The 26,689-nt window shown below is 37.3% G+C and overlaps 1 protein-coding gene across 2 annotated transcripts in view; it reads left to right on the top strand.

The window, feature by feature from the left end:
- The first annotated feature begins 6,286 nt into the window (after positions 1-6,286).
- Positions 6,287-26,689, top strand: part of VRK2 (VRK serine/threonine kinase 2) — a 95,140-nt gene continuing 74,737 nt past the window's right edge. Inside the window, exons 1-2 of one of the 2 annotated variants that reach the window (XM_008526611.2) lie at positions 6,287-6,513; positions 8,350-8,490. In XM_008526611.2, coding sequence (XP_008524833.1) covers positions 8,355-8,490 — 136 coding nt within the window. In that variant the 5' untranslated portion in view covers positions 6,287-6,513; positions 8,350-8,354. The remainder of the gene's footprint in view (positions 6,514-8,349; positions 8,491-26,689) is intronic. The other variant, XM_070573882.1, reaches the window with a different exon arrangement.

Raw genomic sequence — 26,689 nt, 5'->3', positions numbered from 1 at the left:
ATGGTCACAAGTGGTTTGTGGCTACTGTTCTGGACAGCACAGCTCTGGATTTCAAGTCCAAATTCCTTATCAAGCGTTTAAAATCCCTCATAATTTTGTCTCAGAGCTCAGGCTTACAGGGCCTAAGAATAAAAACTGAAAGAGAGTGGTGCTGCAAACGTGTGAAAGGAAAGCCTAAAAGCAATACTTACATGACACATAGGAAAACTGCTCTTACTGCTCCTTTGACTACATCATCAACTCTATTCTTACTGAAAGCACAGCTTCTGCTTAAAAATTACTTCAGCCAGTTTCCCTTCCTTCTTTTCCAGCTTATGTTTGTGATTATTGCAGACATGTTACTTAAACAGAAAGAGGATGTCAAGTGTGAAGATAGTCTTATGATTAACTTTTTATGATGCTTGTATTAGGGGAATGGACAGGGTAGGACTAACACCACTTTTCGCTAGCTAATATTAGGTTTTACCACATTCAATTGTTTGAGAGATAATTTGATACACATTTACTTCCAATTGTTTGGCAGCAGGGGTCTACTAATTAATATCTCTGGAAAAGATTTTATGGAGCCTGTTGACAGATGACATGCAATTTTTTTTGTATCCTTGTCTTTCATTTATAAGGACAATCACGAATTAGGTCTTTGGGACAAATCAGTTCATACTTTGTAATGGTCTTATATGTAAAGAATGCAAAGGACACAGATCTTTGGTTTGATTGTATATCTGATACGTTTGAGATTCCATTTATCTCAATACTATTATTTTCAAAATTTCTATATCAGCAATTGCTTAGCTCTCCAGGGATTGTGTGTTTATGAGGGCAAAAGGCCTCCTGATTTTTATAAAACAAAAACTAGCTCTCCTTTGGCAGGCAAAACATTTCCAGTGAAGTGATCTCCTTTTCTCACATTAAATAACAAAGATTGGATTTTTCTAAATGTTTTGTCTATGCAACATCTTTAACACTTTGATTTGAAACGATCTTGGCCTTGTAAAGTATGCTCACTAAACGGTTAAGTTTTTATTTTTTGTTTGAACCAGTGTAAGCATTTTTCAGCACCTGGTCCTTTGAAAAGCAGAATCCACGCCATACCTACAAGTTGGCACACAGCCAAGAAAGTCCTTTTGTGTGCGAGTGCTTGTGGTGAATCATTCATAGTCTGTAAGATCTATCAAAATAGCGTTGTTTGAAAACCTTGTTTTCCCTATTTTTTTCTCTTCTGATGACTCATACTTCAGTGCTTTCATGTCTAGATTCTCTTTTCTTTCTTGTTCCTCATCATGTTCATTCAGAAGATGTTCTTTCACTAGTTCCAAAATTTATATTTCTATATTCTGTCAGTTTTCATCTTGAAACATACACACAGCAATATGCTCTGAATCATAAAATTCCACATTAAATCCCCACACTTAAAAAACGTCCACATATTCTCAATACAGGTTTACCTGCTCTTCTGATCCCATCTTTTTGGTACAAATTTATTAATATTTTAAGTTCACTGGTGCTTGAACTTCATCTGTTAGGGAGATTTTGGCTGCAAGAAACATAGAAAATAATGCTAAGTGGCTTAAATGATAGGGACACTTAACAGCCCATGGAAGAATATGAAAAGTATGGCGGCTTCAGGGTTAGTTGAATGAATATACAATAATGGTCTCGAGGACTCCGGTTCTTCCCATCTTTCTCTTCAGCCATTCTTTTCTTTTAAGTCAGTTCTATTGAGGAAAAATTTACATGTAATGAAATTCATACATTTTAAGTGTACGATTAAATGAGGTTTGACAAATGTATAATCATGTCATCACTACCACAATCAAGAAATTAAACATTTCCATCATTCCAAAAAGTTCCCTTTAGCCCCTTTGCAGTCAATCCCATCCCCCTAAACTTGTCCCTGGCAATTTCAATGGGATTATATAGTACGGACTTTTTTGTCTTCTTTCTGTCACATAGCATCATGCTTTTGAGATCCATCCAGGATCCACATACTTACCAAAACTTGGTATCCTAACAGTGCTTTTTGAAGTGCAAAAGCTTTTAATTTTGAGGAAGTTAATCTATCAATTTCTTCTTTTAGATTTTCAGCTTTTTTCCCCCCAATTTTTTATTTTTTTTATTGAGGTAACGTTGGTTTACAACATTACATAAATTTCAGGTGTACATCATTATATTTCAACGTCTGTATAAACTACATCTTGTTCACCATCAAAAGCCTAGTTGCCATTTGTCACTGTACACATGTGCCCCTTTACCCCTTTTGCCCTCCCCTCTTTCCCTCTGGTAAACACCATCAACTTTTTTTGTACATTCAAATTACACAAAATCAAAGATTACAAAGATTTACCAAATCCAAGATCATAAATACTTTCTCCTAGGTTTTCTCTCAAAAGTTTTATAGTTTTAGCTCTCGTATTTAGATTTAGGTCTATGATCAATTTCACAATAATTTTTATGTAAGGTATGAGTTAAAGGTTGAGGTTCTTTTTTTTCTTTCTTTGTATATATGGATATCTAAGTGTTTTAGCCTCATTTGTTGAATGTTCTGCCATTTCTGGTATATTAGATTTGTACTGTATTCTACCCTCATGGTCACAAGATGACTGCAGAAATTCTAGGCATGACATCCAGAATGACATCCAGAAGAGACCATCTTTTATAGAAGTGTCCAGGAAGCTTTTCTTCACCTATTATTACCCACACTCCATACATTCTTACTGTCTAACCAATCACTGGAAAGGGGAATGAGGCCACCATGATTCATTTATTCATTTAACAAGAAAATAGTGTGTTTTCTATATGCATTCTAAGGGCTGGGAAAATAGCAATGACTAAAACAGTAAAAATGCTGCCTGCTTTCATGGAGCAATTTAGTGAGGAAGACTATTTATCTATTTTCAGAGTAAATAAGTAACCTGTATAATATGTTGTTGTACAGTAGTAAGTGGTAGGAGGAAAAAAGGCTACGAAGTATTGTGGGTAGGTTGAAATTTTATATAGGAAAGCCCTCACAGAACTGACTTTTGAATAAAGACTTGAAGAAAGTGAAGGGTAGACCACACAGATACCAGATTGAAGAGTAGTCTAGGCTGAAAAAAAGTGCAAAGGTCCTGAGAACAGCAAGGAGGCCACAATGGTTGGAGAGAGTAATAGCAAATGGGGGAGGGACAAAACATGTAAATCATTGTAGGTCAGTCATTCTCAACCAGCGGCAATTTTGACAAAATTTGCTAATGTCTGGGGACATTTTTGGTTATCATAACATTGTATTCTACAATGCACAGAAGAGGCCATCTCTTGACTCTCCTCCCCCTCTCAACAAGAAATTATCTGGCTCAAATATCAATAGTGACAAGGTTGAAAAACACTGCTTTAGGTTATACTAGGTGCTGAGGATTATTTTGGGCTGGTTACTTTTAAAAACTGCAGACAGGAGGGAAACTCTGAAAAGTAGAATTTGCTTGCCCTTTGTTAAGAAACATTTACATTTGTAAAGGAAATCTCCATCTGTGAGGGTGTTTCCCTCTCTGCACCAGGAAGAAGGGGGGATGACCTTATCTCTAGAAACTCTTAATGGGGAAGACAAGGACTTAAGTCTGCATAATAATCTTAATCCTGTTTACTGTACTTGTCTGGTAACCTCATGTAACTGACTCCCCACCACCACCAACATCCTCCTTTGTCTTTAGCTGAAGATGATATTTAAGGTGGTGGCTTTGATGAGCATCAAGGGAGAGAAGCCCAAGGTGCCCTGCCCTACATACTGATCTATATCATCCTTCAGGAAGTATAGGACATCCTGACTTAATCCAATCTGATTCTTATCTAAAGTTATAGGACCACCCAATAACCAGAACCCACCTGCACTGATACCATTTTAACTATTTTTTTCATGATCTTTCCTTTGTGTTGTAAAGAGAGAACTCACATACCTATGCCTTAAATTTAGCCCTACCTTCAACCCATGTTTGGAGCTCTTTACTGCCTATGGGTCCTGTCCCCATGCCTGCAGCTCTTTACTGCCCATGGGTTTTGTCCCCATGCTATTCCATACTATTTTCTAAATAAAGGAGCACTACTGCCAGACCTTGAGAGTCCAAGAAATCTTTCTTTCTACTCCTTGACTCACCAAGCCCAAATCACTAGGGACTGGCTTATACTGAATGAATGAGAATAACACCAAAGTGTTTTGAGCAGAGAAACGATCTAATTTAAGCTTTTAAAAAGATCATGTGGCTGTTGTGAATAGACTGACGAGGCAGAAGCATAGAAAATAGAATAGCGTTTAGAACGGTACTACAATTTCCAGGAAAGACATGAGAGTTTGGACCATGATAGCAGCATGGGTGGTGAGAAGTGATGAGATCTGGATCTATTCTGAAGGTTGAGCTAACACAATTTACTAACTGCCATAGACTGAATGTCTGTATCCCCATAAAAATCTAAACCCTAATGTGATGGTATTTGGAGGTGGGGCCTGACAAATAAAAATGGCAAGCAATAGGATATTGGAGAATATGAGGAAGCCATTTTGTGTAAACCTAATTCGGCCTGACCCTGTCATTCCAAAAGGGCCTGACCACGGTCATTGAGCATGCATTGTATATCTGCTTTAGATATTCCCTATGGCAAGAACAAAGGCCGTTGAGATAAAGGTGCAACTTCCCTTCCCCTCCCAAAGTTGGCATTCCCTTAAGCATTAAGCATCTTTCCTTAGGCTAGGAACTAATTGCTGCGCTCACCTGTGACCACCCAGCTCCAGACAATAGACTTGCCTCCTGCTACACCTGCCAAGATAGCAGACCCACTACCTGCTGTGTCCATCAAGTGCTGTGCTGATAGGGCAATCTTGTGAGTATTGTGGGACTGACATTTCAATCATATGTGAAACGACCTGTTTAGGGGTATATAACCACTCTGTATACCTCACTTCTTCAGTGCCCTTTCTTCCTTTGGGAAGAAAGGCCCTGGGCCATGGTCCTCAGATTTCAGCTCAGAATAAACTCTCCCAAATTTTCATTTATAGATTGGTTATGGATTATTTTCGTTGACAGGCCTTTGGGAGGTGATTAGGTAGTGAACTTCCCAGACTTCACCAGTGTGAGAAATAAATTTCTGTTGCTTACAAGTCACCATCTGTGGTATTCTGTTATAGCAGTCCAAATGGACTGAGGCACTAACATACTGGATATAGAGGTGTGAAAGAGAGGAGCCATGTATGGGCCCTCAAGAGTAATCTGTTGTGGCTGGAGCTGCATCTTCCTAAACAAAGTAACCTGGGAAAGTGGCTAAAAACCTGAACAAATCTGGAACGGGAGAAAGAATGACTATATCGATGTTAGGATAGGCAACCAACAGCATCTGTGACATATTTATCTTACGAAAATAAGAATGGACATTGTTGGATGAGTGATTAAAGGGCACAATTTTCCACATAAAGACTGTTAAATTACTTTAAAAATGCTTTTATATCCACAACCCTGTGTTTTAAGAAATATCTTCTCCTGCTGTCTTTTATTTGGTGACAGCTTGAATGATATAGGAAGTCCTAAAGTCTTATTCTACCAGTCTTTAAAGGACTTTGATTTTCCTTTCAGTATTTGCATCCCAAGCAATTACTGATTTCCTACATAGGACGCTGATATATTGTTTAATAATTGCTTTCTGAACATTTTTTTTGTCTACCCTAAAATATAATTTCACTATGAGTCCTTATTATCTGTTAGAAAACTACTAAATATACTTGTCAATTGTCATAATAATCTCATGACTCATAACCGGATAAAGATTCTTTCCTTGACCGAACTCTACTCAGGCTCCCCCGAGTGCTCTTACCACGGGCCTTGATGTTTGGCCTTCCAGTGTCCTCGCTACCGTGTCAAAGTGAGCAATCAGCCTTCGGGAGCGCTGGCTACTGAGGTCCTGGGACAGGGAGCTGAAACCGCTCAGACAGGAGTGCACGCCGTGGGTGTTTCCCACAGCCCGGCTGCCGGCTCATCCTCCAGGCGGGCGGCCGCGAGCGTGCGGCAAAGACGCGGCTCCCTCTCCGAGTCAGACCGCCGCTCGCTCTTCGCCTGGCGCCTCGCGAGCGCCGAGAGGCCGCCGGGAGGACAGCGCCGGCCGCGGCCCGGCCTAGGCTCCGCAGGCCCCCAGGCCAGCGTCTCCGCCCCAAGCGAGGCGAGCCCCGCCGCGGGGAAGCGAGTGTGGCCCCTCGGAGGGCCGGCTCGAGCGCAGGGCCCGCCTCCCCGAGGGGTGGAGGCCCCGGCCCCGCCCGGCCCGGCCCGGCCCGGCCCCTGAGGCCAGCGGGAGGCGTCGCACGCGGCCTGGCGGCGGGGCCCCGAGCGCGCGCTCAGACTTCCCTCGCTGCCGGAGCCCGGGGTGGGGCAGGCCGGGCATCTCCGCGCCCGCTCTCTGCCGGCCCGGCCGGGAGGAGCTGCCGTCGGAGGGAGCCGCCGGGCCTCCGGGCCTCCAGGCCGCACCGCAGTCTTCGGCCCCCGCGGGGGTCCCTCTGCCGCGGTTGGTTCCTTCCTCCTTCCCAGCTCGGAGCGGGAGCCCGGCGTCCGCGCCTCGCGTGGGCCCGAGCGCGGGTCGGAGGAGGTCGGCGGGCACGGTGGGGTTTCCCTGCTCGCCGGCCGGGCCCGGGAGGGCGAGGGCCGGGAAGTTAGGCTGCAGGCGCCCGCGGGCTTCGCGGTGGTTCGGGCCGGGGCTGGCCGGGGGCCCGGGGCCACCGAGGGGGCAGGCCGGGTGGTGGGCGGCGCTGACCCCCCGCCTCCGCCCTCAGGGCCGGTCGCCGCGGCTGGCAGGCCCCAAGCCCGGTCCAGGCTGGTGTTCGGCCTCTGGGTACCGGATTGGCCGGGAAACTCGTGTGAGCGCGTTTCATCCTAGCGCGGGCAGGGACTCAGAAGCAGGAGCGACCCCTTGGCGGGGACTGGCCGAGAGAGGAGGCTGCCGCTGCCCTCTGGGAGAGTGACCTGGGCATCGGCGCCCAAGATGTGCATTTTATAGTCAAGCCACCTGCCCGGTCCAAGTTCTGATGCCACGGAATTGCCCCCAAACCGTGCTTATCCTCTTTATACTTATTTAGAATTTACGCTCTGCTGAAAAGTTGTTCTTCGAAGGCTTTAGGTTTTAAATCAGCCAATACGTATTGGACATGAGCATACAGGAAGTACTAGTCAAGGGGAACCCCAGCAAAAACCTTTCCTACGTTAGGCGTGGTTCACCGTCTAAAACCCGGCTTCCCTGTGCTAGGAGAAGGACCGGCGAATATTGTTAAGAGTTTTGCTGTGTTCCTTTGCTTTGCCTCGGGCGTTGCTGCTAAGGAAAAGATAGCAGGGCATGGGATTCAAGGAAATGAAGGAGGGAAAACCTATCAAAAGGAGCAGAAACTTTCTCATTCGGAAGATGGGGAGATTATACAACGAAAACTTGACCTTGACTTTCATTTCAAAAGCACTCGCCAGTTTTTAAAAATTCTTTGGAAATAAGAGGATTGCAGTTAGCTTCACATTTAAATTAGTTTCAAGCATATATACTGATGATTTTTTTTCCCCGTTAAGAAGTTTTCTCTTCTAGTTCAAAATCTCTCATTGTGAGATTCACTAACCTGTGTGCAATTGTAATTAATTGATTAAAGTTGTATGGCAATACTATGGAGTCTATGCACTTGTTGGCAGTACCCCCTTGATCTCTAAGGAAAGGCAACTTTCACTTTGCTGAGGCTGGGGAAGGCAGAGGGTACAGAGAAACAGCAAGAAGCTGAGAGAGTAATGTGCCAGCCCTGAAACTGCCCCGTGCCGTAGTGCTCTGCTAACTTACATGTCGGTGAAAATCCAGGGCCCATTTAGCAAATGTCTACTGAGTAACTACTGTGTATGGGTTGCTGTACTCCGTGATGATATGCGTTGCCATCGTCCATGTTTTCCCAGTCCAAAGCTGTATTCTTTCCTAGCGCCTGGAGACTTCATCTTTGGCACTTAGCATTCTCAATGAAAGGAGTGTTTGCATGTGTATGACCTTCATTTTCTCTTTGTCATTGGAAATTGTTAACTCATTTCTTAAGGTATATTCTGCACTGTTAATAGGTATTAGAGACCCCCTAAATGAATTTTGGAAATGTTGAGTTAAGTGAAGTTGAACAGGTTGCTTGGTTTGTTTTTAGTATCAGTACCTCTTAGATTTCGATATTGTAGTGTCTGTGAATCTTGAATTTGAATATAGTGAGGGCTTTCCCAGCTCACTTCAGAATCCCAATTTCTAAGAACCTGGGAAAGTGCCCCATAGAAATTTATTTTAACTGGAATTTTTTTAATTTTTATTTTTAATCACTTATCTCACCCCTTCTGCCAACAGAAGTGATGGCACCGAGAAGAAATGAGAAATACAAACTTCCTGTTCCCCTTCCAGAAGGCCAGATCCTGGGTGATACAGAAGGACAGCAGTGGGTGCTGGGCAAAATGATTGGCTCCGGAGGATTTGGATTGATCTATTTGGGTAAAGTATACCTCTAAATTGCCGAATATTCTTAGATATGTACCTGGGATTACTTAATAATATTTTGAAAATTGAAACTTTGAAATAGAATTCATAAATATACTTTATTAAGTAAGATAAAGTCAGTTAATGTTTAATAGAGTGTCTAGGTTCAATATGTGATTGACCCCACTCCTTGTCGTCCATGTTTTTCTGAATGACTCTTAGAAGTCTTTTCAGAGCATAATTACACAGTCTGCCAGACAAAATGTTAACGTTCTTTTTTGAGAGTGTGTTTTCCTGGAAATGTTGCTTTTTACAGCTCAGAAACTACGACTGTATAAATACAAACACTTTGTGTTTGTGAATTTTAATCATTAATATTTAAATAATACAAAGTTCTGGTCATTTCTTAGCTGGGCTTCACTAGAGATTTGAACCTTGATACCTCCAGGCGTCTGTTGCGTGGAGTGCGTTAACTTCTCCCCTGTGCATCTAGCGTGGTACTAGTTATGAGTCCTCCTTGGGATAACTGAGAAAATAGACACTCAAAATGATTTTCTGTGTTCTTTGGTACAGATAAGGAACATTGGTTGAGTATATTTTTACACTACATTTAAAAGTTTAAAAATTGTCCTGAATTGGAAAGGATCATTCAGGGCTACCTTAAATCTATAATGGAATGATCAGGGGATATCCTTTACAAGGCTATATTTAATGAATAAAACAAGATAAATATTAGTGATTAAAAAAAGATTCCCCTCAAGGATAAATTCTCCTAAATGTATTGACTCATTACATCGTTTCTGTAGGAATTTAAGAAGTTGGTAAAGACCTCCTTTGGAAGAATCTTGGGCTCCTCATTAAACATTTCAAACTGTAGGGGAGGAAAGACTTTCCCTCTACCCTCCTAGGTTCGATAGCAGGGTCTATGAAATAAACTGACAAGAGGCAGATTAACAGGAGGAAAGGTATACAAATTTATTAATTTTTAATGTTACATGCATGGGGATATCACAGGAAAAAAAATGTGAATACCCCATAAAGCGGTGAGATTTGAGAGCTTATATACCATGTTAATAGGGGAAGGGGAGAGGGTATGTAGACCACTTCAGGGAAAGTAAATGATTTTTAGGAAAGATGAATGGGTCCTTAGAAGAATAGATGGAAGATATGCTAGTTTGTGACAAAGTGTCTGTGGGAGTGGTGTCAACTCCTAATCTCTTCTTCTGTGATAAAAGTCAGTCTTTCCTGGTTGATGAAGCTCCCCTGGCCAGGACTTATAACAGTTGAGGTGTTTTTGGAGGATCTGTCTTTAGGCAAGTAAGGGGAGTTCAGAGAAAGCTTCTCCTTGTGTTTGCTGTTTTTCAAGTGCCTTCAGCTCAAAATAATCCTTATGCCAAAGAGGCATATTTTAGAGTGGCATATTCTGCCACCCTTCATGAACGAGTTTCATGGATCATGAAGGATAAAACTCCTCTTCTGATAAAATTAAGATTGTAGTTTTGAACAAATTAATGAAATTCAGTCAGTGAGTAACTGCTTATTAATCACCTCAGTGTGTAGTGGGAAAGATAAGACCAACACAAAAAAATTGTATGGGCTAAATAAAGGACAGTTTCCCCATTTAAAGGGTTTGAACTTGCTTGAAAAATGCTGTGATTATAAATACTAGATTGAGTGACAGAGGCAGCACTGTTCAATAGAAATGTAATAGAAGTCACATGTATAATTTAAAATTTTCTAGGAGCCACATTAAAAAAAAGTAAAAAGAAACAGGTGAAATTTATTTCAATAATTTATATTATTTAATCCAACATATCTGAAATATTTTCATTCCAATGTGTTATCAATATAAAAAAAAGTTTTACTTTTTTAGTTAAAGTTTTCAAAATCCAGGGTATATCTAGTCACATTTCAAGGGCTCGGTAGCTCTATGTAGCTAGTGGCTACCATATTGGATGGTACGGATAAAGACCACAAGAATACTTGGATTCCATTGAGTAGAATTCCTATAGAATAAGTGTTGGTTGAGACTGAATTAGTGAATTCTCTTTTATAGCAAAGAGCTTCTATCTCTAGTATACTGTCTTGACTCAAGGTCAGAGATAGAGAGTTGAATAAGTTATATCTGAGCTATAGCCTTGGATCCTACAGCTTATCAGTTATGCCCTTAATTTTCTAATGTTTGAATTATTTGAGTAATTTCAAAGAAGTAGAGTAAAGCATTGATTGTAATAATCTTATTCCTTTCTCTTTTTTAAAAATGTAAATATTGTATATGTGTTAATATGTATTTAAATTTAAGTGCATGTTTAAAATTAAATATATGTCTATACACGTATACATATATGTACATATATGTATACACTTGTTCACTACTTGTATGGTTCCTGTTGTGAAAAAGGAATTTAGTTGCTGGGGCATGTGATTTATTTGTCCCTATTCAATTAGAGAAAAATCTTTGCTTCTTTCAGTCTAAGTATGTGTCACACTTTTTTTTTTTTTTACATATTTTTGCTCATTACCAAAGTAGCATTTGTGTTATACCAATTTTTAAGGTTCTATGTGTCATGCAGTCCTCTTTAGTATCTGAATTTTAGAACCTGGATCCTGACAATATTAGCAAGTGAACAGCATTGGGGAAAGACTTTACGGAAGTGTTTAGCTATTTTGAGGAAAAGCTTCCATACTTCAGAATGTATAATATAGCTATGCGTTCCAAATATTGTCATTGTTTGTGAAAAGTGGCATTTATAAATCATAGAATCAGCTCTTTAGTGAGATGCCATCAGCAATAACTTTATTAAACTTAGTTTTTACTGATTAATTTCAAAGCTATCTAAGTAAATTCATATGAAATTATGTCAAGTTTTTGCATTTTACAATGGTTCTTGTCACTTTCTGTGTATAAATGAAGAAGCAGGTAAATTCAAGTTTTCCGTAATACCTTTGTGTACAGCTACATTATTTTCAGATATTATTTTTCCAGAAACACTGTTTCAGCAGACACTTCATCAGCATTTGTTGCCTAAGGCTGAGAAGAAACTAGCCGCTCTGTCTAACTCATTGTGCATGTACAACTGTCCTCTAGCTTTGAGATCAATAGCCAAGGCCTTTCAGTAATCAGCACCTTACAGTAGAGGGGAAGGGGCAGAGAAGTTTAGTATTTACTTTTGACTTGGAGAAATAATGTGCCTGTAGCATTCATAGAAGCAGTGATAAGAGGGAAAAGAAAAGTCTGAATATAAGAACAAAGTCAAGGTTCTTTCTTTGTATATGAAAAGGGGGAGACAACGAAGAAAGGAAACTGGTTTAGGGGATGGGAAAAACTGCTGTCATTTTAGTATCAAATAAGTGAAAAAGTTTCTAAAACTCCAGGGAAGAAGAGAGAACTGAGAGTTTGAATTCCTCTTTAATGCTAGTTATAACGTAGAACCAGCAAACTAAGGGAGAATCGCATAAATAAGAGCTTGAGTTTTGGTGTTAGGCAAATCTGGGTTGAATTCTGACCTGACTAAGCCTCTTACAAACTGAGTGACTTTTACCTAGTCACGAGTTTTTGTTTCTATTCTGTATAATGGGGATAATAATAATTGTGAGGATTAAATGAGATAATGTTTTTAAATAATTTGGAACTTGGTAAGCACTTAAATGTAATTTATTCATTTATTTAGAACTTCCCACCCTCAGTGATAGTTGAACTCTGAGTTCAGTGTCTGGTACCACAGGCGATTAGGATGGTGACAAAGATGTCTGTTGGAGGGATTTTCCATTTATCCTGCCATGGATTGTGATAGATTTAGTCACTCATGTGGTAAAACTAAGAACATAGAGAATGTCATTGGAAGACTATGACATTTTACCTGCTGACCTATATCTATTTTTCCCCCTAAAATTTACAGTAATAGCCATGATGACATAATCAAAAGTTCCAATTTAAGCTGTATCTTATCTGTTTCATACATGAAAGATATTGGGCTTCAGAAATTAGTCAAAATTCAGAAAACCAGAATTATAGGGAATGAACTCCAGCCGAATTCCTTTGAAGTCTTATTATATGAATAAAAATAGAAATGATTTATCTGTGGAAATTTTAGTTTTTTGAAGTTGGGCATAGTGATGACCATTTAGCATCTCTGGAATATCAAGCACAGAATAGATGTTCAATAGTTACTAGCCTGAGAGATTGAGACTGAGGTTGGGATACTTAACCCACACAAGCCAGTGTGCTTTGTTCTCATTCATAATTATAGATGTCACCCTTAATTCCAGCCTGTAATCTTACAGGTATACCCTTAGTCACAAGAAAAGCTGAGACAAGTTAACTCTCATGATGTCATCTAAAAGAATCTATGTATGCTTTATTGACAGTAAGTCAATAGCATTATCTTTTATAAAGAATAATACATTATTATAACTCAAATTAACTATGGTGAAGCCTTAAGATAGAATCAGTTATTCATAGATAAATGTTTAGCCTTCATCCAAGTGACTGTCGTGCATTTTTTGAGTCATGCTCTCAGATTAGCTCAATTTTGCTTTTTGGAAACAGAAGAAATCTTTTTGGTAGGGGGAAGAGGGTAGGATGACTAAAACTTTTAGATGTTATCAAAGTTTATCTCACTTTTTTTATTGATGAGGAAGCAGACTTCTATTTATGAAGAAATAGAAAAGATTATTATGCGTGTGTGGTTTTTACTTATTTTATTTTTTGTCAGCTGTAATGGATTGATTTCTACGGTATGCAAAATAATGTTCAGAAGAGCCCAATGATAATGCAGTCAACAAAGTGGAGTTCTTGGAACACATATTGCTTCATCATACATTGCTGTATTAAATGTTATTTTGCCACTGTTTTATAGTGAAAGCTTTGAGATAAGCAGTCTTATTTGACATGAAGCAACGTTATGGTGCCACCACGATTGTTACTAGGAAATTTTACAAATGATACTATGAGGTGAAAAGAAGAAGGAAATAAATATGAAAATAAGGATAACATACACTAGAAACTATAGTATATATGATAAATTAGTTCCCAGATGAAGGTGTAGGTAGATAATAGGTATTATAAACTCAAAGGAGGAAGGGATCACTAAGGATTTGGGGAATTTAATGCACTTGTCAGACCTATTGGCAAGAGGTAAAAGTCCCTAGAAGATGTATTTTAATTTAGTATGTGCTGTCCATAGGCTATTAATTTTGAGTTTTTAAAGACAGAGCAGTGTTCATTTACCTATCAGTTAAGAAATATAAGTATTTACAAAAGTTTGTGTAACAAGGGAGAGTTCTGTTAAGGCTTAGCCTTTTCTTGTCTTTTTCATGTTTTTAAATGTTCAATCTTTTTTTTTTTTGGTGTGGCAGATTGGCCACCAAGCTAACATCTGTTGCCAATCTTCCTCTTTTTGCATGAAGAAGTTTGTACCAGAACTAACATCTGTGCCAATCTTCCTCCACTATATATGTGGGACGCCACCACAGTGTGTCTTGATGAGCAATATGTAGGTCCACACTTGAGATCCCAACCTGTGACCCCCAGCCTGCTGAAGTGGAACACACAAACTTAACCACTATGTCACTGGGCCAGCCCCTCAATCATCTTTTTAACATATTTTATATTATGGTTCTTTATTTTCAACATTTTTACCATTAGACTCTTTTGCCTTAAGGAAGATTTACAAACTGCTCTGTTTTTCAGTGCGTTTATATATTATGTCTCTTCCGCTGCACCTGTTAGTAACTTGTAACTGTTTACAGTGGTCAAGGTTTTTGGAATTTGAAACCTATTGCTATAGGGAAATTTCTTCTTCATGAAATGAGCTCACCTCTATTGCCACACAATAAAAGGATTCTCAGCTTTTGAGAGCTTCTGACTTCCTTATGAAATATGGATAGACTTTTGCTTCTGAAGTGTTTTAGGTTTTTTTCTTTAGGTAAGGAAGGAGGGGAATAAATAGTAGGAGATATCGTCCTTCTTTTAAGACACAGGAATATCTATGTTTATAAAATAAACGTGAGGAAAATTAAGAAACTTTAAAACTCTAAATGAGGGAATTCACTAAAAATTATCTATTTGGATGATGAAAATTTGTCCACCACCCACATTTAACAATGATGCAGAAGTGTTTATGGATTTTAAACTGCTTAGGTACATGGTTTTGTAATTACTGCTTCTTCAGAATGTTTGTTATAACTATGTTCTATGTGAAAGAGTATTTTAGGAGAAAAGACAGAAAACTCAGCAATTATTTCAAGACAATTGTTGAAGATTTCCATTGTTTCTTTTTAAAAGGATGGCCCTCAGTTAGTCAGGTAGTCTTGTCTGATCTTTAACATCTCCAATCAAGTAATACTTGAGGAAAAAGATTTTGTAGAAAGGCATCCATGGAAGGCCAGAAACATCTACAGATGCAATGTGATCCCAAGCAATGAAGCATGTGGCCCTTCATTGGCATTATATGATAACAGGAGGATCTTCTGGCAGAAGAGCTGACTTTTGCTGCGTTCTGCATGCTGCCCCTCCAAACCCATCTTTGATTGGCACCTATGCCCTATTGAAACTGGCATCACACCTTCTGAATGGGCACAGTGCCAGGCTAGCAGATGGGTATGGGCAAAAGCATGCCAGAAACCCAGTATGTGCATCAAGTTTAAGTATCAGGGGCCCAAACTCCCATCCAGGGATATAAAAACTGCAGTCTGTTGAGAGCTTTTTGTGCTTAAGGTTAAAGGACATGCCATTTCTACTCCAGCTTAGAGGTTGATTAATTTTGAAAGTCAAACAGGAGCTCCCGTGGCTGTGTCAGGCAAAATTCTATCTTTGGTGAATGAGAATTACTACTTCATGTGGGGAAGAGAAAGTATTGTAATGAAGTTTCCAATGAGAGTTACTCTCCGGCAAGTACCTCCAGCACTTAAGCAGCATGCATTCAGTGGAGATGAATATTTCTATTCTCCAGCAGAGCCAGGTGCAATCAAAGCCAGATCTTCAACCTGCTGCAGTAAAGAACCCTAAATTTAGAAAGGGCAGGCAAAGTTTGGAAGAACTCCTTGGTGGCAGCTCTCACCACGAGCTGATGAGGCTTCACAAAAGTGTATAAAGGAGGTGAAGGAGAAACTCCAAATAAAAAACCTTCAGAATACTTCAGCCTGAAATGGAGAGATCTCTAACAAACCAAAGGAAAAAGTTGAGTCCTTTCTCCTCAATGCAGAAATTCTTCTAAATTTTATATCAATAAAAACTTAGTTTACCAAAATGTTAGAACCAACTTAAGGCATAAGTAACAAAGCTTCCTATTCTAACATTTATTTCATTGCATGTCTGTCATGTATATAAACTTCACTTCTTGAATAATGGATTTTGCATAAAATTGAGTTCTAAATATCATATTCCTTATGATCGTCTCACACCAACTACAGAACTGGGCAAAAAAAAAAAAAAAGAGGGCATCATTCCTTGTGATCACTTTAATTGTATCCCCTAAATGCTCTTAAATTTACAGGAATGCCTATAAGACCAGCTGTGGCCAAGAGAAGCTTTTCCTAATCGCCTTATAGCCATTGCTTTTTCTTTTCCACTGTGTAAACTTTATCTATGGAACAGATTCCATGAGACCGTTGTGAATACTTCAACGTATTCAAAACATATAACTGCCACAAATTAAACTACTAAAACTAAAGCTGGTGCATTGTAACTGCCAAGTAAAACTGGCACGTCCCTCTGTCAGACTGCGGGAGAGTATGCCATACAGTCCTCGGAAAACACAATTCATCCAGAAGCACTCTTGTCACTTGCTCTGATATTAAACCAGAGAAAGTGACATTAATTAAAGAAGTGACATGAGCCAACAAAGGCAATGAAATTCTAAGCTTTGGCTCATGTGCAGACCTTAATCCAACTTGTTCTGCTTAGGTCTTGTGGCCATTTCTGAAGAGTAGTGTGGCTACTTCCCCTGTCCCCCAATCCTCCCATTCTGAAACATCATTTTCAGGCAACAATTTCATATCCAGGATTGGGCTAGCCAATTGGTACACTGGTAGTCATTGCAGGGTTTCCCAAAATAGTAGTGTGATGGCATGTGATGCCTTTACTGCTCTTGGTAACTGCATGAGATGAACAACAACTAGAGGCAGAGGAGAGTTGGTCTAACAAAAAGGCAAGCAACAGCCAAACTGAGCAGAGTACCTAGATTTGGGAGGCTGGGAGCTGGGGGAGTCTGTTGCTAGGATCGGTTATGAAAACAAATGGTGGCTGCTAGGCCTTATGAAAATTCTAACATGCTAAAGAGGCAAGCAGGGGAGTCTCCACAACTTTTCTCTGTCTCCCTTTGTTTCCAGTGTGCTCTCTCACAGTGCTCATCTCGTTACTTCATATGATTACTATTTGTATACTGTCTTATTCACCCCCTCAACACTAGATTATATATAAACTTCTTGCAGGCATTCTCTCAGAGTGCTTAAACAAGGCATCGTATATGGTAGTTTTTCAGAAATGATTGGTTAAATTAACTCTAGAACTAATCTGTTATGGAAAAATAATTTTCCCAACAACTTGGTTATCTGAGATGAAATTTTCTGTTCTGTACACTACAACATGTGGTGGGTGTGTAAGGCATATACTTTTAGATTTAGAGACATTATTTTGGAGAGTGTGGGGGGAGAGAAGTATCTGTTCATTCTTTTTTCAAGTCTATTTTTAAAATACAAGAAGCCATGTACTTAATCCAGAGATTATAGGATTTGTTGGGAAAAGTCTACTTTGCTAATGCATAGTGTAGGGAGAGTTAAAAAATGGACATTGTTTAAGACTAAACAGTTTTGTGTTTAGAATAAAACAATTCTACAGAGTAGCAATTAAGTAGACCTAATAGCAAGTATAAACTTTTGTGGAGGAAATGCATGGTGTTTATTGTTAGGTGGATTGACTTATACACACGTAACATACATAAGATATGTACTTTTCAAAGAATGTAAACATAGCTTTAATAGAAAATAAATTATTGGAATTTTTTAATCCAAGTGAATGAAAGGTTTGATTAAGAGTTTGTACATAGAAGCTTTTGTTATGGTTTCTGGGCATAGGTATTTTGTATTTGAGATGAGGAATTTTCTATCTATGTAATTAGTCAGGATGTTTTATGTACATTTTTCATATCAGGCAGACAATGGCTTCAAAGAGACAGCAGTGCTGCAAAGGAGCAAAAAACGAAGGCCAAAGTTGACACACACAGAGGCAAAACAGTGTAGGAAAAATCAACACGTTTTGCAAAATCAATCATTGAAAATGTGTCAGTGTTCAGGAGACTGTCTTTAATTTGCAATCCAAGTAAAAAAGAGTATTTAAATATGAGAGGCAGTATTATTGAGCCCAGCATGCCTGCTACCACTTGTTTGACTAGCTCAGAATAGAACACTGAGAGGCAAGGGCTCAAAGTTAAATGCACATTTATACATTTTAAAATCAAATGAAAGATTCAGAGTATATTCATGAATTAATTTTTTTTTCAGAAACCTAAATTTAATCAGCTGGAATTACTTTTAAAGTGTCATTCTATTTAACTTTTGGGAATGATGAATTTGCCTTTTAATAGGCATGCTGTATTTTATCATGAAGATGAAACAAACTGTCTTTTGTTAATTATTCCCCAGAGACACTGGCCATTTTTCTCTCCTATGCTTAGTGTGGAGTAAAGGCAGCTTGCTGCAAATTTATTTCAAGCGAGAGCAGTCGGAAGCTACAACATGTGCGAAAGAGCATGGAGAGCATAGCTTCCATTGTAGGCGTTCGGAGTGCCACCTAATGAAATTCTCAGAGGTAACACTACCAGAGCCTCACGGAGGAGGCCGTGAACATGGGACACAGAAAAGTAAAAGAGAATGAAAGAGTGAATCTCCGGGAAAGAGTAGCAGATGAATCATATGTGTCTGCGGCCTCTGATAACTGCTAGAGACAGTTGTCGAAATCGTTTTCAGGAAATCGTTGTCATCATTAACTGCTACTAAAATCTTTCACTTAGTGTGTGCCACGCTCTGTGTTAAATGCTTTACAGGCGTTGTTGCTTTGAGTCCTTCCAACAACTTCATAAGGGAGATATTGAGGTCCAGGGAGGTGGAGAAATTTGCCACCATGCCACAGTTTTAATAACTGCCTCTGTCTACATTTGAACTCAGGATTCTTTGCTCTACTGATTGATGTCCTTTGTCAAAGAACACTTTGAATTTATTGCTAGCTAGAGAAAAAACAGTGCAAATCATATGCTTCTGACATGCTCATCTCTAAAATAACAGTGAAATATCTAATTGATAGTATTGGCAGCTAATTTAAGAAATCTGTTAGTGCTGATGCTAATAACGGTGTCATTTTCATTCAGATTGTCAACTCGAGGTTTAGAGCATCAGTGATATGTTTTTAATATTATTAAGTTCAAATCTGTGAAAGAACATCTGATATTTATAGTAAATCTAATGTTAAGAACTGGAAAAAAATACATTAAAAATGTTCTATACCTAGATCAAACAATATTTTTATGAGAATAGTCAACCAATAGTGCATACAGACTGATGAGAAAAATTTGGTGTATTTTCCTGCTTTTTCAAAAATGAATGAGTTTGTCTAGTTTATAGGGATTTTATGCATTTGTTTTGAATCTAATAAGAAACAGGAAGATCAAAAGAGGCCTCTTTGAATCCCTATGATACAGTTTTAATTAGTCTCATGTAAAAATAGATATTTTTACAAATATTGAATTACTTTTGACATGTCTTTTTCATTGGATAGTAATTTAAAGATATTAGAAAACTAGTCTTTTAAAGAGAAAAACAAACAAAAATACTTGGATAGGTGGAATCTTGATAGAGAATATATTTCCTTATAGAATTTATTCAAACACCAAAATATGTTATTTATAATAGAAGTATAGTTTTTGGAAAATTATTCAGTTCTTTCAAGATATTATTATATAATAGTAGTGATTTATTGCATGCCTATAGATAATTTTACGAGAAAAAAGTATAACATTTTATGTAGAGGCAAATCTTTAGGTATTTTTAATGGAGAAGAGATATTTAATAGATGTTGAAATGCTGGTTTTTATGCTAGGATACTGTTTTTCTTTGGACTATATAGATAGCAAGGGGAAAAAATGAACAAAATATAATGTTACTTTAGAATACATGTTTTTGAGCACTTATGGTGATATGGGGTTATTAATTTAAATTTCTGGAGAATGTGAACAAAAGCTACTCATTATACTTGATTTTGTTTCTATTAAAAGATCATGTGTTACAATTCTAATATAGATCTCAGTGTCAAATGTGAGTATTACTATTGAGAGTGGAGTATTAGTTGTATAAACCTCTATCTTACAAAGTGTTGGGAGGATGATAGAAGGAAAAGTAGTAAAAGCCACTAAAAAAATCCCTATACAATACACTTCAAGAAAAGTGAGAAGAGAGCAAAACGAAATTGTTTATTTAGTGGGCAAATGTTGCTGTGTGATGAAAAGGGGAAGAAAAAAATCGTGTGGACTTCTGTAATATCAGAGTTTCTACTCCAGCAGAAAGCTTTTGAACGAGTATAAATGTTCCAAAATTAACTAGTTTAATACATTATGGAATCTCTGTAAAAATAAGAGGATTTTATTGGGGAAGGTCTGTTAAAAATTCCTTCTAACCCTGAAAATCTGTGAGATCCTGAAAGGTGGTGAGAGACACTGAAACATGGATAGAGGCTTTAAGGAAAGAATTGACTCAGTGGAGCAAAGAATTAGCTGTACTATTAATGGGCAAGCAAGCAAATCTGAGTCACAGAAAAATGGCATAAAGAGATCATCAAGAAGAAAAAATAATGGTTCTATTATCTGTTTATGTGGTAAATCTATAGATAAGACTATCACATAACAAGGTAAAGACCTGCAAAATAGAAACCCTAGTCAAAGCTAATTTCAGCATGAATATTAGAAAGTGTTTCAAAAAGTGAGGGTGGGGCTAACATTCTTACGTAGTGGGTTTTTAAACTTAAAATACAGAATTTACAGTATCATTTCAGGAAGGGAGATCAAGGACTCCTTCAGCCCTTAATTCATAGACTGAAAATAGAAAGACTTCATGATAGCTAAGAGAAATATGGCTGTCATTCCAGTATTCCACCTGGCCAAACTGGATGTCTCTGAAGAGATAGAAGGAAACTTTTGAGGTCTTAGGAAATCTGAAATCATTTCATAACAAAGTAGCACAAAGATGAAGTAGACTTGAAAGTATATAATTGAAAGAGACTTACAAGAGATAAATGAATTAAAATATTAAGAAAAGATTTGATGGTACAAAGTAAAACCAGTTTAGTAAAAATTGGAGTTATGAACATAGAATTTTATAATGCAATTCAAATTTCTAAAGTAGATTAATGAACTGTGGTTAGGACTTATAGGGTTAAAAGTTTAAAAAGTTGTTACATATCAACCTTTCAAGAAGCTCAAAATGTATTTAGTTAATAATAATAATGAAAACATCTGGGTTGGAGGATATCAGTGTTGAGAAATAGGTAAATGGGTTGAAAGATAGCCTATTATAAAATGAAATAAAATATCTAATATGTACCACAACTAGTGAGTAATTGGCGAAGAAGAGCAAAGAAAAATAGCAGCAATATAAATTTACAGAGTATTGGATTATAATACAATTGACAAACTGCATTAGATAAAAACAGGCTGAAATCCTCTATTCAAGAATATCATTGCCAAAAATCCCATTATCAGTTGCAAAAAGGGAATACCAATAAAATATAAAGTACAAAAATATCAAGATTTTTCGTGCACGTGTAAGAGTCAAATGAGCGGTTTTTGAAATTATTATATTACATTTCATAGTAAAAATCACTGAGAGAGCTGAACAAGGAAGTTATATAATGACAAAAGGTTACTAAACAGCCAGATGAAAATGTAATGAGAGAATTGAATATCACCAGAATGCTACTATGTTTTTTATACTTAAAAAAAGAGAGAAAAGAAAATATAGCAAACATTCAATAAGAAATTATTACAAATATAACTAGAGGTATTATAAACAAACTCAGAAAATGACAAATCGCTTACCAGTAGGTCTTCACGCTGGTCTCTGTGGAACCCAGGTATACAAGTGAAAGGGGTAGGGGCTCTGGTCCCTTCACCCGTGTTTCAACCTGAGCATTTCTACTTCCATCTGTTCTGTATATGAGGCTTCCAGGAAACATTCCATTTCTAAAAGTTTGAAGATAACTCATTGTACCACAGTAATTAATAAGCTACAAAGTTGAATATGCCGTTAGTAAGAAATAATTTATATTTGTGGGGGATTTAACAGTGTTTCAGAGAATAAGCTTTTTTCCACCTATACAAGAACTCATTTTAAAAACTGTGTGTGGTGATTTAGTAAACATAAAAAACCAGAATTTTTATATGTCATAGTCTTAGACTCCATTGCTGGAAATGCATACCAAGATTATCTTACTTATTCTGTCTTTCTCTTTATCATCTGCATTCTGTCTCCAGTTTCTATGTATTCAAGTTTTATTTATTTGAAATCCAGCTTCCCCTTGAAACCTGCTGTTTTTCTTTTTACATTTTCTGTCAAAGTTGTATATCGTGTATTTGTTTTCAACAATCTTTTGCCTCTCTTTTGTCACTAAGCATATTCTACTATGTATTATGATTGCATATTTGTTGCATCCTTTTTATTATTATTTAAAAATTAATACAGAGAAAAATTGACTTTTTGTGAGTGTACATTTCTATGAATTTTAACACACCACCACCACAATTGGAATACTAAACAGATTCATCACCCCTAAAATCTTCCTCATGCTATCTCTTTGTAGGTACACCCTTTCCTTACCCCTGATCTGTTCTCCATCACTGCAGTTTTGTCTTTTTAAGACTGTACGAACTTCCTATAAATGGAATTGTACAGTATGTAACCTTTTGAGATTGGATTTTTTTCTCTTCGAATAATGCCTTTGAGATTCATCCAAGCTGTTGTGCATATCAGTAGTTCGTTTCTTTTCATTGTCAAGTAGTTTTGTATTGTATGGATGTACCACAGTTTGTTTATTCTGCCATTTAATGACCTTTGGGTAGCGTGATTTCTCCAACTTTGCTCTTTCTCAAAAGTATCTTATCTCTTCTAGGTCCTGCCTTTCCATATACATTTTATAACCAACTTATCTGTATTTACAAAAAAAAGTCTTAAGGAGATTTTGATTGGTATTGAGTTAAATATATAGATAAATTTGGGGAGAATTGACACTTTTACTTACGTTGAGTCTTCCAGTCCACAAACACTTGCTGTTTTTCAGGTTGGGTAAATTTCTCTTGATCCTACATCAAGTTCAGTGATTCTTTCATGTGTTATCTCTATAATCATATTGAGCCCACTCATGATTTTTTAAAAAAACTTTTTTTGTCATTTTATTTTTCAGTTCCAAAAGTATCATTTGACTTTTCTTTGTGTCTTCTATGTCTTTGCTGCTTTGGTCTGTCTTTCCATTTGTTCCAAAAGTGTTTGCCTTTACTTACTGGACCATTTTTATTAGTTGCTTAAAAGTCTTTATCAAATAGCCCAACATCTGTATAGTTTTGGCATTTTTTTCTTGAATTCATCTACATTTGTTACAATGTATTAACCAATATTGATGCATTATTATTAACGAAAGTCCACAGTTTACATTAGGGTTCACTCGTGTTGTACAGTTTTATGGGTTTTGACAGAATGACATCTGGGCATAATGTCATGTATCCACCATTACAGTATCATACAGAGTAGTTTCATTGCCCTGAATTTCCCCTTTGCTCCATCTATTTATTCCTCTGCCCCTGCCCATAAACCCCTGGCAACCACTGGTCTTCTTACTGTTTCTATGGTTTTACCTTTTCCAGAATGGCATATAGTTGGGATCATACGTTATGTTCCAAACTGGCCTCTTTCACTAAACAATATGCATTTAAGTTTCCTCCATGTCTTTTCATGGCTTAGTAGTGCATTTCTTTTTATTGCTGAATAATATTCCATCATGTGGATTTACCACATGTTGCTTATCCATTCACCCGTTGAAGGGCATCTAGATTGTTTTCAGTTTTTGGCAATTATGAATAAAGCTGATACAAACATTCATGTGCACATTGTTGTGTGGACATAGTTTTCAACTCCTTTGTGTAAACACCTAGGAGTATGATTCCTGGATCATATAATAAAACTAGGTTTAGCTTTCTAAGAAGCTGCTAAACTGTCTTCGAAAGTGTCTGTACCACTTTTTGCATTCTCCCCAGCAACGGATGAGAATTTCTATTGCTTCGCATCCTTGCCAGCATTAACTATTGTCAATGTTTTGGATTTTAGCCATTCTAATAAATGTGTAATTGTATCTTACTGTTTTTTTTAATTTGTAATTCTCATATGATATATGATGTTGAGCATGTTTTCATATGCTTATTTGACATCTGTATATCTTCTTCGTGGAGTTGTCTATTCAGATATTTTGCCTGTTTTTAAGTGGGCTATTGATTTTATTATTGAGTTCTAAGAGTTCTTTGTATATTTAGGATACAAGTTGTATTTGTCAGATAATGTGTTTTGCAAATATTTTCTCCCAGACTGTGAGTGATTTTTTTCATTCTCTTAATTGTGTCCTTTGCAGAGCAGAAAATTTTAATTTTAATGAAGTCTAACTAATCAAATTTTTCTTTCATAGATTATGCTTTGGCATTGTATTTTAAAACGTCACCCTAGGTCACCTTGATTTTCACCTATGTTATTTGTAAAAGTTTTATAATTTTGTGTTTTAAATTTAGGTTTAAGAACCATTTTGAGTTAGCATTTATGTAGAGTCAGTGTCTACATTCATTTTTTGCATATGGATATCCAGTTCCAATACGATTTGCTGAACAGACTACACTTACTCAATTGATTTGTCTTTGCTACTTTATAAAGATCAGTTGACTATATTTGTGTGAGTCTATTTCTGGGCTCTTTATTGTGATCTATTGATTTATTTGTCTGTTCTTTGGAAACTATCACACTGTCTTAATAATTATAGCTTTATAGAAAGCGTTCAAGTTGGGTAGCATCAATCCTCTGATTTTGTTCTCCTTCTTCAGTATTGTGTTGACTGTTCTGGCTCTTTTGCCTTTCCATGTAAACTTTAGAATCAGTATGTCGATATCCATAAGGTAATTTGTTGGTATTTTGATTAGGGTTGCATTAAATCTATAGAAGTTGGGAATAACCAACATCTTCAGATGGGTCTTCCTATCCATGAACAGGGAATATCTATCCACATATTTAGATCTTTGATTTCTTTCATCAGACTTTTGTAGTTTTCCTCATATAGATATTGTATATATTTTGTTAGATTTATACCCAAGGATTTCTTCTTTTCTACTTTTTTTCAACTTTATTGAGGTACAATTGACAAAGAAATTTAATATATTTAAAGCATACATCATAATAATTTGATATATATGTTGTGAAGGAATTCCCACAATTAAGTAACACATCCATCACCTCATATTTATTTATTTATTTATTTTGGTGGGAACACTTAAAGTTCAGCTCTCTTAACAAATTTCATTTAAACAATACAGTATCATCAACTATAGTCTCTATGTTACACATTAGATCCTCAGACCTTATTCATTTCATAACTGAAAGTTTGTATCCTTTTACCAACCTCTCCCTATTTCCTCCACCTCCCAGTCCCTGGCAACCACCATTCTACTTCCTGTTTCTATGAGTTTGACTTTTTTTTTTTTTAAGATTTTACATATAAGCGATACCATGCAGTATTTGTCTTGCTCTGTCTGGCTTATTTCACTTAGCATAATGCCCTCCAGGTTTATGCATGTTGTCACAAATGGCAGGATTGCCTTCTTTTGTAAGGCTGAATAATATTCTGTTGTGTATATATATATATATATATGTATACATATACACCACATTTTCTTTCTTTCTTTTTTTTGTGAGGAAGATTCACCCTTTCACCCTGAGCTAACATCCATTGCCATTCCTTTTTTTTTTTGTGCTTGAGGAAGATTAGCCCTGAGGTAACATCTGTGCCAGTCTTCCTGAACTTTGTATGTGGGTCGCCACTACAACATTGTTTGACGAGTGGTGCAAGTCCACGCCTAGGATCTGAACCTGTGAACCTGAGCCGCTGAAGTGGAGTGTGCAGGACTTTAACCACTTGGCCATGGGGCTGGCCCCACATTTATGCCTTTGTTGTCAAAATATACATGTTTTTGTCCTGTGTATTCGTTAAAAAATTATTATAATTATAGTTTTTTAAAATACTTTTAATTGTTATGCTAGTGTTACAAGTGATTTACCCACTACTATTGCAATTTTAGTGTACTCTGAATTTAACTGGATATTTACCTTTACCAGGATGAAGGTGCATCCTTGGGTGGATGGGAGCTCAGGAGCCTCCTATGTCACCATCTTGGATACTCCTCGGTTTTCTTAAAATAAACTTTTCAATGCTATGAATTTCTTTCTAGGTACCACTTTCATCCATTAAATTATTCATCAAATATGTAATGCCTACCACGCTCTATTCTAGGTGCTTGGGACACATCTAAATAAAATGTAACATTTCTGTCTTTGTGAAGCTTATATTCTATCAGAGATAAATACATAATAAATATGCCCTTCAACTGCATTTTAACTAGTTTCAATATGATATTTTCAATATTATTCAGTTCTATGTATTTTCTAATTTCCATTGTGATTTCTTCTTTGGCCTAGGGACCAGGCATTGCAGTCACAGAATATAGCCTTAATAATCTTTATTCTTTGATATTTGATGAAACCTGCTTTCTAGGTAAAAATATGGCAGTTTAAAGAATATTTTATGTTAGTTTGGAAAGAGTGTATGTTCCTTAATTGATTTGATACTGTTTTTTATATGGCCTTTAGATAAAAACTGTTAATTGTTTTACACTGGCCCAGTGGTGTAGTGGTTAAGTTTGCCTGCTCTGCTTTGGCAGCCTGGGGTTTGCAGATTCAGATCCTGGGCGTGGACCTAGCACCACTCATCAAGCCATGCTGTGGTGGCATCCCACATAAAATAGAAGATTGGTACAGATGTTAGCTCAGCAGGAATCTTCCTCAAGCAAAAAGAGGAAGATTGGCAGTAGATGTTAGCTCAGGGCCAATCTTCCTCATAAAACAAACAAACAGAAAAACCAGTTAATTG

The sequence above is a fragment of the Equus przewalskii genome, chromosome 14, assembly GCF_037783145.1.
Source record: "Equus przewalskii isolate Varuska chromosome 14, EquPr2, whole genome shotgun sequence".
Classification (NCBI taxonomy): Eukaryota; Metazoa; Chordata; class Mammalia; order Perissodactyla; family Equidae; genus Equus; species Equus przewalskii.
This window is presented reverse-complemented; position numbering and strand designations above follow the sequence as displayed.